Here is a 12547-nt window from a genome sequence, read left to right on the forward strand (position 1 = left end):
TTCCTTTTGCACCCTCTCCATTTCCGCCATGTCCTTCTGTATGCATTTGCCCAAAATGTGTCACAATACTCCTGTGTGACTAGTTATTGTGTGTCAAATATGTGAGGGTTTTCCAAGAGAAGCTATTCTGGAGCATCTTAATGGAAAATAACCTAATAACACAGCACCAACATGGGTTTATGCATGCAGACTCTGCCTTGTCAGACTAATCTGATCAGCTTCTATGAGAAGGTCAGTTATAGACTGGACCCGGGTGAAGATTTTGTTTATCGGAACTTTTCTAAGGCATTTCATAATGTACCTCATAAAAGGTTGCTACATAAAATAAGGATGATGGGACAAGGGGAAAAGATATGTAAATGTGTTAGCAACTGGCTCAGTCGGCGACCCAACCCTATATTCCAGATGTAACCTCCCCCCCCCTATGTCTTGCGAGTTGCCACATGCACTGGCAGTGTACTCAGACGCCATGAGTATGCGATGTCTGAATACACTGCGCATGCGCACTGTGACACGCTCATCCCTGTGTGGCTGCTCATAGAGGTGAATTGCTGCAGGACAGGGGGGAGGGACAGCTGAAGGCATACTATAGGCATACTGGCATCACCAGCAGATCCGCAATGTAAAATACACTGCGGCTCTGTTACGCGTGACCCTACCCTATAAGCTTTTCATTAGGTTTAAACACCAACAGAACAATTGGCGGTACACACACCACCCAAATTGGGGTCCACTTCTTTTCAATATGTTTTTATTTATGACTTTGTAGAGGGATTACAGAGTAGAATTTCAATATTTGCAGATGACACTAAACTGGGTAAGGTAGTCACCACAGAGGAGGTTAACATAATACTACAGAGGGATCTGGGGAAGTTGGAGGCTTGGGCACAGACATGGCAAATTACGTTTAATGTGGATAAATGTAAGGTTACGCACTTGGGACATAAAAACTAAATGTACAATTATTTGCTAAATAATAAAACAATACATACGTTTAGCTGCACTATATTAGTAGATGTAGACAGTAACATATGATTAACCCTCAAAATGATGTTAAAATTGAGACATTAGCCAGTAAATCCTTATATGAAGGACATACCTGAGCCCACACACAAATGCCAAAGGCTTCTCAAGTGGCACAGGACCTAACACTAAACCTACCTGTGCCATAAGGGCAATACCAGGGGCCAGTGGGCAATTACAGTGACATTAGGTCCAACTCACAGCCTGCTCCCAGTTCACTCCAGTGTGAGGAGGGAGGAAGGTTCATCTGGTGTAGGATGCCATTCTGGCACTTGTAGTCTGCTGCAGGCATCCCCCATTGTATGCATTTTATGCTGGGGGTTGCCCTTAGCAATGGACCACAAGCGCAGGATCTGCTCCCCCAGCATAAATGTACAACTGCATTTGGCAACATTTCCTGCCATTTGAAATCACGTTTTTTTTCTTGTTGTTCAAATCTTGTACTTGGAGGTGTATAAACTCAAAATTGTATGCGCCTTAATCACTATTATAGGCAGCATTTTGGTGCACCTGTGAGGCCAGCAACATATCAGCCTACTTGGGTGGGGCTCCCTCCTCCCATTCTATGTGTGCTTAGCCACAATGGAGGTAACTGGGAGCAGGCTGTAATTCAGACCTAATGCTGCTTTAATTGCTCACTGGCCCCTGGTATTGCCCATACGGCACAGGTAGGTTTAGTGTTTGGTCCCCTGCCACTTGAGAAACCTTGGTGTTTGTGTGGGCTCAGATATGTCCTTCATATGAGGATATACTGACTAATGTCTCAATCTTAACATCATTTTGAGGGTTAGTCATATGTTACTGTCTACATCTACCACAGTAGTGCACCTACATTTATGTATTATTCTATATGTTACATATGTACACTTTTCATCTGCTGCAGTCATCCGCAATTGTATGCATTTAATGCTGGGGATTTCCCTTAGCAACGGACCACAAGCGCAGGATCTGCTCCCCCAGCATAAATGCACAACTGCTTTTGGGGTTGAGCATTTCCTGCCATTTGAAACCACGTTTTTTTCTTGTTATTTAAATAATAAAATATTAGGCTAAACTTTTACCGAAAAGGACTTGAGGGCACTGATGGACAATAAACTCAACTTTGGTGAGCAGGGCCAAGCTGTGGCTGCCAAGGCTAATAAAGTCATGGGATGTATTAAGACAGGCATAAAAGTTCAAGATAAGAATAGTTTTGCCTTTTGACAAATCCCTTCGTCAAACAACAAATAAAGTACCGTGTCTAATTTTGGGCACCTGTATATAAGAAGGACATGGCTGAGAAAGGTGACCAAGGACCGGGCCTTTTTCATTTTTGCACTTTAGTGTTTTTCCTCCTAACGTTCTAAAAAAATTTTTTCTACCTACAGACCCATATGAGGGCTTTTTTTTTGCGCCATCAATTTGACTGTGTAATGACATCAGTCATTTCATTGCTGTCACGCCCCCTCCCATAGGCTTGCATTGGGGGGCGGAGCGTGACGTCACACGGGGGCGGAGGCGTGATGTCACACGGACTCCCGCGATCAGGCATCTTATCCCCTATCCTTTGTAAGCACCAAAGAACCCCTTTAAACTACATGCACCAAAATTAGTATGTTTAAAATTGTCATCTTCTGACCCCTATAGCTTTTTTATTTTTCAGCATGTGGGGATGTATGAGGGCTCATTTTTTTGTGCTGTAATTTGAAGTTTTTATAGGTACCATGTTTGTTTTGATCGCACTTTTTGATCACTTTTTATTAGTTTTTTTAGGGTATACAAAATAACAAAAAATACGCAATTTTGGACTTTGTATTTTTTTTTTTTATAAGTATATGCCATTGACTGAGCGGTTTAATTAACATTATATTTTTATAGATCGAACATTTACGACCTCAGCGATACCACATATGTTTATTTATATCATCTTTACATATTTTTTTATATAAAATTTGGGAAAAGGGGGGTGATTTAAACTTTTAGGGGACTATACATAGGGGACTATTGCATGCAATCTTCTGATTGCATACATTGTTCGATGCTATGCCATAGCATAGCATTGATCAGTGTTATCAGTGCTCTGCTGCTCCTGGCATGATGGAGAGGAGGCAGGTAGGGAACCCCAATGTCCTCTCAGCTGTTCGGGACGCCGTGATTTCACCGCGGTGGTCCCGAACAGCCCGACTGACCTGCTGGGAACTGTTTACAGAACGGGCAGCGGCGCGATAGCCAGGGGGAGAGAAGGGCCGGCAGCAGGGCTCTAGACCCCAGGAAAGGCAGGGGGAGAGAAGCGGGCAGCAACGCCTCTCTCCCCCTGCCTTTCCTGGGGGTGTATCGACGTATAACACGCACATAGACTTTAGGCTAAAAAATCGGTGATGTCCGTCGCATTAGACACGGGTTCTGACGCCCGTGACCCCGCATCATAGCAGGGGAGCGGGACCAGCGCTTACAGGTATGCCCTTGGTCCCCACGGTGTTTAAGGTATAGGAGGTTTACAGTACCAAGACAGGTTTTCAAGCTTGGGGTTATTTTGTTTGGAGAAAAGTAATTTTAGGGATGGTTTGATCAAATGTTCGAACATATCAATGAACAGTACAAATATCTTTCTAGTGAACTTTTTATGCCTAGGCCAGTAATCATGACAAAAGGGCATCCTCTACATCTAGCGGAAAGAAGGCATATATAAGTGGCATATATAAGTCAAAATATAGGTGTAAACATAGCCTAATTTGATTCATTGCTTTCCATTACATAATAATGTAATCTACAACATTATTCTAACTCTCAAAAATGTTGGAACCTCCAATAGACCATATAAAAGTCAATGTCATGCCTGTTCCAAGAAAACAAACCCCATGACCAAGTTAAGGTTGCAATCTTGCTCCAGCTTTCTGGTTAATGATATACACTAAAACTTTCCAAACTTACAGCAGGTCCTGGGCGTCCTCGAATTCCAGACACCTAAAATAAAACAATACAAATTAATGATAACACGCTGCATATCAAGTTTTAACTTCAAATTATCATGTAATGTGCAGACTTTAACATTCATAACTGAGCTAACTATATTCCCTGGTCACTAGTTTGAAGACATTTACTGAACAAATTAATAATTGTAAATTTTCTGGAATAGTAGTCAAAGATAGAGATGAGCGAACTTACAGTAAATTCGATTCGTCACAAACTTCTCGGCTCGGCAGTTGATGACTTATCCTGCGTAAATTAGTTCAGCCTTCAGGTGCTCCCGTGGGCTGGAAAAGGTGTATACAGTCCTAGGAAAGAGTCTCCTAGGACTGTATCCACCTTTTCCAGCCCACCGGAGCACCTGAAAGCTGAACTAATTTATGCAGGAAAAGTCATCAACTGCCGAGCCGAGAAGTTCGTGACGAATCGAATTTACTGTAAGTTCGCTCATCTCTAGTCAAAGGTAAATGGTATGTGCAATATAAAAAATATTATATATACATATTTACCTTCTGAATTATATAAAATTGTAACAATACATTTTTTTAACGTAAAATAATAACAATAATAATAAGTCAAACAGAATTTGAATAATTTTCTGAAAAAATTAGATTGCAATTACTTACAGAAGGAACATCACCAGGTTCACCTTTTTGGCCCTACAAGAAAAAATATGCAAATGTATTTAGGAAATCCAGTAAATCCAATAGACTTACCCTTGTAAAATATAATTAAGTAAAACAAAAACAAAAAAACTCCAGCATTTGTTGTAGAACTTACTGGTAATATTCAGATTGTATAGAGTGATGCAGTTACCCATAGAAACCATTCAGATTTCTTTCAAAGAAACCTGTGAAAAATGAAAGAAGCCATCTGATTGGTTGCTTTGCGAAATTGCACCACTCTTCCTCTACACAGGTTTTGATAACTCTACCTCCATGTTTTTACTGGCATAAATAGGTTAATAAATCTATCTCAATCTATGTAAATCAGTGCAGTTTTAGTGCATAAATAGTGTAGTTTAAACTCACCTTTACTCCTCTACCTGCAAGCACAAAGGAAAAATAAAATATTACCAAACACTGCAAAAAGCACATTCATTAAACCAAAATAAATAGAAATAACAGATTAGAGAGCTATTAGACATTTTATCCTATTACAAGTTATCAGATTTTGGGCAGGTCACAAAATGTACTTGTAATTTTAAAGCAAAGAGAAATATGCATAACCCATAAAAACCATCAGTAACTGATTTTCCTTCAAATGCATTGGTGACTCAAGCTGAATGAACAAAAATAAGATGATAGAACTTTTATATCAGGAGATAAGAGAATAATCTCAGTACTTACATTTATTTACTGGTGATTTGTTTTTAGAAAAAGGAAGCAGCAATATGTTATTGGAACATAGATATGGAAAATATAAAATAAACTACAATTATTCATTTTAATAAGTTTTTACATTTATTTTTGGTACATTTTTAGTTCCTTGGGATTTTTTTTTTAAACGTAAGGTGCTGAAACTTGTGCATCGGTTGGCTGGCCCATTCTGCCTACAGGTGGCTGACAGCTTGTGTGTTTTTACCCCTAGGCTGAGTTCACAAAAAATATTAAGAGCGTATTTTATTTTACAGGCATATGGACACATTCTCGCTGTTAATTGGCAAGTAAATTGAAAAATGCAACTAATTTTACACTGTCTGAGCCCAGCATTATGCTTCAAGCATATTAAAGAGTACCTGTAACCAAACTGAACTTTTAACATATTGTTCCTTATGTTATTCCAAGACACTTTGCTATTTACTTGCTGTTAACATTCTCAACATTTATATGTTTTAATGTGATTGAAAAAACTGCTACTAGGTGGCTCTGTTCAGTTCCCTGCAGCAAGTCAAACAGTTAGTTTGGTCTCTCCCCTCAAACTCCGTAAGTGCCTGTGGGGCATGTTGAGGAACAGCTCTCACAGGCTTCAATGACAACAAACCTGCTGGGGAACGCCCCATTTTTTCCTGCCAGGAGCTCAGACAATGGGGAACATGTATCAATAATGGTGTAGCAATGTGTGATTTTATGTATGTTTTTTTGCGTCAAATGGAGCATATTTGCGCCAAAATTATCAATTGTCGTACACAAGTTTGTAATTTTGGCACAAATGTAGCCCTACAAAAGGCGCAGACCCCAGAATTCCAGGCAGTAAATCTGACTTTGGGACGTTCTATTGTTGTAGCTATTTTCTCTGTCACTTTATTCATGGTGTAGATTTGCGCCTAAATGAAGGTATTTGCGCCTAAACTTGCGCCAAATCGAAAAGTCGCAATTAATGAATTCCAAAACAAAGAATGATTGTAACTGAAATCACGACTAACAAAGTGAAATCAGTGATTTTGTTCTAAACCATTTGGCGCAATTGTTTGTCGCAAAAAATGACATAAAGGAAAAATTGCGACAAATCACAGACAAAAAAAAACTGGGTAAAAAGCTTCATACATACCCCCCAATGTGAGCAAGGGGAAAGGTATGATACAGAGCTTTCTAAAGTTCAGAAAAATTTTTAAGGGCAGGAGGGGTGTTAGGTATAGTTAGGGAATATAATCTGAGTTAGTTTAGAAAATATGGTTTGATGACAGGTACTTTTAAGAACTTGTGTTATAAACATCAGAAGTAAAGTGTCCCATGTGCATAAGTGTAAGTTCTATGCGTTAAAAATAAATAAATAAATAAATAAATAAATAAGCAAAGCATATGAAACATCCCCACTAAAACATGACAATTCCATGTATTCTGCTGGTGTTGATTCAGTTTTATTCTCCAAATCCTCATCAGAACTAACCATAACTAGTACTATTGGCTAGGCAAATAAAATGTTTTAATGAAACCTAACCAGTTAAAATAGTATATCATACTTAAAAAATAACTATAATAACAATACAAACAATACAAAAATAGCATGGCTACATTTAGAAGTTTCAAATTCATTAAAATGTTCCAATTCACCATGAAAATATTCATCTAGTCTGAGAACTGCTCTGTACAATACTCAATATAATACTTGAAATGTGTCTACTGTGTGAGCACATACCCTAACACAATCACTGGTTCTCCCATTTGAAAATATCCCAAATTTGCCCTGCTCCTCCATTTAACCGCTATGGGCCTGCTTAAAGGGGTACCCCGCCGCTAGACATCTTATCCCATGCTCCATGGCTGATGTGTCTACTGTGTGAGCACATACTCTAACACAATCACTGGTTCTCACATTTTAAAATATCAAACAAGCTTACATCATAAAGGTGTAGATCTGTGGGGTTCCAACCACTGGGACTGCCAACTATCATGAGAACCAGGAATTCATGTACCCCTCCATTTAACTGCTATGGGCTTGCTTAAAGGGGTACTCTGCCCCTAGACATCTTATAGGGGATAAGATGTCTGATTGTAGGGGTCCCGCTGCTGGGGACCCCCGCAATCTCTTCTGCTGCACCTCCGTACATCAGCAGCATGGAGCTATGTTTTCTCTGTGGCTGATGACAAGCGATACAGGGGACGGGGTATTGTGATGTCACGGCCCCGACTCCTCATAATGTCACCCCCCGCCCCCTCATGACATCACGCCCCACCCCCTCAATGGAAGTCTATTGGAGGGGGCCTGGTGGCCATCAGCTCCCCCTCCCATAGGCTTGCATTGAGGGGGCAGGGTGTGACATCATGAGGGGCAGGCCATGATGTCACGATACCCGGTCCCCTGTATCACCCATCATCAGCCACGGAGCAAACATAGCTCCAGGCTGCTGATGTACGGGGGTGCAGCAGGAGAGATCGCGGGGGGGGGGGGGGGGGTCTGGCTTTGGATAGGGGATAAGATGTCTAGGGATGCAGTACCCCTTTAAGACAGAGCTGAAGAATCAGTAGAATAGTTCTTGGAAGTTCCCCCACCAATCCGAAAATGTCAACCTTTTCTGTAGTTAGGTGATATGTTTTGATTTTGGGGAAACCCCTTTACTAAGGACAAGTGTATAAAAAGGGTATGTGGGGAATTTAGCATTGTATGTAGACTATATTTGTGCTCCAAATTTGTGTCAAATACTTTTTTGCAAAATTTGTTGGAACTTTTTAACTAGACAATTTTCTCATGATTGTGGAGGTATGTTATAATCAAATTGTTTTTCTGCAGTGTCCATGAATTTATCATGTGAGATTTTTTGCTAAAAGTTGCACGTTTTGTCTCAAAGCCCTGAGCTTGACTTACCAAACTGGCTGGGGATAGCATTTGTAAAAAGTAGCACATTTTGGCACAACAGGTTAAAAGTCACAGATAAAAGTTGTAGAGAAGAAACCGTACAGTTACTTATGGTGCCTTGGTAGAGTAAGTGGTATGTTGAAGTGTAATAAAACAAAAAAAAGTGAACTAGCACCATATTTATGACACACCATGTAAAAATTGTATAGATTTGGTGCACATACACATACATTGCTAGCACACAAATTTTATAGATTTCCAACACACCTATACCACTGTTAAAAATCCTCTCTTTTTTCCTATGCATTCCTACAAATCAGTAGACACAGAAAAATGTATTAGTCACATAATCCTTCTTACCTTGGCTATTTGTGTGACCACCAGATGAGCCTCTACAGACTGGACAACATTCTCCAGGAGGGACTTCAGGATTCTCACATCCTACAACATCTGGGCATGGAACTTCATCACACAAGATGGCACCACCATCGCATACACAAATTTGACATGGGGAGGGTTTCCAAACATCTTGATTCATGTAAATTTTATCACCCTGTTTGCAGACAATGCCTTCAACTTCTCCTGAAGAGACATGATTATGTGGGTTATTTAGGCTACTTTCATTTTTTTATTTAAATAACATAGATTAAAATAAAGTGGAGACATGATAATGCAGATTGAAGTTAGTGGATAGGAATTGTTTTACATATTTCAAGATGAGCTTCTTACTCTAACCATCAAATGGCACAATACAGCATCTCCTACATTTTGATATCAATAGGGGACAAAACTTAACTCTAGAGTTTACTGAGACATACTGGGTACCAGACAGGGCTGTATTTGCTTCTAAGCTCCCAAGGGCAGGTGCCTAGGTCGGCAGTGCCTGTGTGTTTGTGTGTGGTGGGGGGGCGGGGCAGCACTTAAATTGGTTAAAAACAAACAAATACTGTTTAATGTAGATGCTGCCATGCTGTCACAAATTCAATTCCCCCATTAAATTATTTGTAAGCAGAACAGCAAACAGCTTGTTTAGCACACAAGGTTAGCATGCGGCATGTCTGCTATACAAGCTGCTCACACACCCATCCTGCCACTAACAAATATCAAAGCCCAGAAAGTTTTCATGCACAACTCTGAGCTGCCGGGCTGCAGCATGCACCGCACCAGTTGTGAAGAAGAACCTAGCCCTGCCAAGTCCTCAGCAGTCCCTGAAGGCCCCAGCCATGCTGACACCCCCTATAGTGGGCTGGGGAAGAAGATGAAACCCACAGCCTCTCGCTGAAGGTGAAGTACAGCTCTGTGACTGCTCTTTTGTATTGAATAAAACAGAGTGTGTTAGGGATTAACAGAGCTTGACAGTGGGGACATAGGGTTAAAGAGGAAGGTATAGGGTGATGGGGATAAAAGAATGACAGGAGATGATAGGGGATAACAGTGGATGACAGGGGGACATAGAGTAATTGAGGATTCTAGAGGTTTATGGGTGATAGAGGATAACAGAGTAGCAAGGATGACAGATGAAAGTAAGAAATCAGAACTAACAGCCAGAACTATGGGCCACAGCATTTTCACCATGTTTGGACCGGTTCTTGGTACTGAGTGAATCCACTTTGTTTGGAATTACTGCAGATTTTATTTCTGGATTTGCAGCCACAGCATGCTCATTTTGTTGAGCATTTTAAAGGATTTCATCACTCAGGCTACTACAGGCTAAGTGGCAAATGTGTGACCCATTGATACCTTAACTTCTGCTATTCCACACTGATATTATGCCATATCCCTTACTTCTATTGTTACAGGCATTTTGGTCTGGTGACAAAACCTTGTCTATTACATAAATGGCTTAAGCTGTGCCTACCTTTAATTGGGAGCTTAGGCTGTGTTTTTGTTTTGTGTTTTTTTATGATTAAGAATAAGAATCTACTTAATGTACTTTATTTAAAATTAGTTTGCTTCTGATATGAAATACTTGCTTAAAAAAAGACCACATGGGGTCCCTGTCTCTTACATTTTGCCATCAGACCCTGGTCTCCTAGTCTGATCCATCCTAACAACAGCAAATATGGTCGGCTTTGCTTACAGGGAGTTGGAGGGTTATCTCCCTGCTCTGCTCACTCCCAGACCAAATGATCTCAGCACTGGCAGCTAAACTACATAAGATGGAGATAGGGGGCAGACATCTGCCGCATTTACAGAGGGGGACACCAATTTCCTGGCACCCTGACCACCAATACAAGGTGAGATGCACTCAGTTTATTTATTTTTCTGTTGCATGGGGTAAGACTACCTGTACTACAGCTACATCGGAATAAGGAGTTGCTTCATTTGGATGAGTAGGACAGTTGCAAACATGTGTATCCACCCTTATAGAAACCAGGAGTTCAATTTTGAGGCAGTGATCATGTTGTAAAAAGATGGGGTAATAAACATGGAGAGCCCTTTTTAACTTCCTGAGTTTGATTCTTAGCCAAAAATGAGCACTTCCTGCGGAAGTAATTCATGTTATAGGAACATTCTGCTTATAGGAACATCTGGTCCCCAGAGTAAACATTGTCAATAAAATCTCTAAGCTCTTGTGAGAAACCATATTTCACAGCTGAAACATCTAGCCTGGAAAGCATTCCTTTAAACTCCCTCCCACCCCCATACACGTCCTTTATAAGCATGACTTATTACATTAGAATTTAACAGAAGGGAACTCTTTCTTTCCAGATGTCAGGCATATGAACTTGTTTTTTTCCAGTCACAATGCTGCAAGATTGGATATACTTGTGTGTATATAGGATATACTTGTAGATATAGGAAACGGTATGAATTGTGAACTTGTATTTATAGGATTCCTGTAGGGGTTAGCCTTCTGGATGTTTCACAACTATTTCTTATGTGCTAGAATAGATCAGAAAGGGTTATTTGGGATGAAAAGGGGACATTTAAATAATTTCCCTACAGAATTACATTGAACACCCATTAGCAAATTAAAGTTATTGTAACTTAAATTCTCCTAATAAATTCTTAGTTGATCTGGATTCTTCAGCTCCATACTTTGAGGCAAGAAAGATTTTATGATGGAGTAATAAATATATATGTTTTCTATGACACTTGATAGTAGTAAAATTTAAAGGAAAGAACATTTTTGAAACCTAAGACATGTGGATGTATTATATTTACTGCATTTAAATTATTAATTAATAATAATCGATAAAGACAATGGAGAACGAATGAACCAGTGCAAGACGTGTAATGTAAGGTTTCTTGCTATTGCATTATGTATTTGCTTTGAGAGCAAATATGTAATTACTTGCAATATTCTCTTCAGTTTGCTCCATTTGAACAATGATTGCAATTTTTATAAGAGAAGAATAAAGAACAATAGATTTTCATGAAGTCTGCATTTTATTCATCTGTTCTCCACAGAGTGGCAGCATTGCGCTACTAGCTTTAAAGGAAGGACTATTCTTTTTTCCATAATGTAATTTTGGTGGCTAACACCCAGTCTGCTTTATATTATTCATGTCTTTTGACTTCATTCCAGGACACTGACATAAAACTAGGCTTTGCAGTAGAATTTTCCTCCACATGTGACCAATCAACCATCTAGAAGGGAGGAGAAGATTTAGAAGTGCTTACCCTGTAACTTAGATTTCTTCACTATTAACTCTAATGTATGCAGAAATCATTTGGCTTCATATAACTGTATATATGATCAGAATTGCAATTCTGTCCTACAATGGGTGGGTCCACACTGCATTTTAGTCTTCTTTTTTACTGTTTCTTTTGCAGTATATTAAATTTTGTTGTATGTATGTATTTTTTTTTCTTAGAATTTAAGTGAAAAGCAAACAGATTATGCTGTATGGCATACAGCAGTATCCATTTTTAGAATCCTTTAAAGAAAATCTGACATCATGTTTACCCGCGCTAAACCCAATATTCTTGGTTATAGTGCGGGTGAACAGTTTAACAAAGAGGGGTCACTTACTTAAATCCTTTGAGTATGTCATGAGTTATGGCAGTGTAATCTTCCTGTTGCATTATGCTCCAATGGAGACAGGGAGCCGCCTCACCCAGCACCCCTGCTTCCTCCATAATCTCCTTTTTACCCACTTCATCATTAATATGCAAATGAATGCCAAAGGCAAGTGCACAGAGAGCAGATAGCTCACCCACAGAATTCATTAGCATATTAATGACAGGTAAGACGGAGAATATGGAGGAGGAAGGGGAGCTTGGTGAGCCGGCTCCCTGCTTCTATTGCACACTGGAGCGCAATGCAGCATGAACATTACAGTGCCAGAACTCTGCATATAATCAACTGATTCAAGTAAGTGATGCCTATTTGTAA

General features: G+C 39.8%; 1 protein-coding gene across 1 annotated transcript in view; it reads right to left on the reverse strand.

Moving 5' to 3' along the window:
- COL5A2 (collagen type V alpha 2 chain) overlaps nt 1-12547 on the reverse strand; it is a 186072-nt gene that overhangs the window by 99979 nt on the left and 73546 nt on the right. Inside the window, exons 2-5 of the mRNA XM_056534314.1 lie at nt 8566-8787; nt 5001-5014; nt 4596-4628; nt 3934-3966 (exon numbers count right to left, since the gene is read on the reverse strand). Coding sequence (XP_056390289.1) covers nt 3934-3966; nt 4596-4628; nt 5001-5014; nt 8566-8787 — 302 coding nt within the window. The remainder of the gene's footprint in view (nt 1-3933; nt 3967-4595; nt 4629-5000; nt 5015-8565; nt 8788-12547) is intronic.

Source organism: Hyla sarda, chromosome 8 (assembly GCF_029499605.1).
Source record: "Hyla sarda isolate aHylSar1 chromosome 8, aHylSar1.hap1, whole genome shotgun sequence".
In the NCBI taxonomy this organism is placed as follows: Eukaryota; Metazoa; Chordata; class Amphibia; order Anura; family Hylidae; genus Hyla; species Hyla sarda.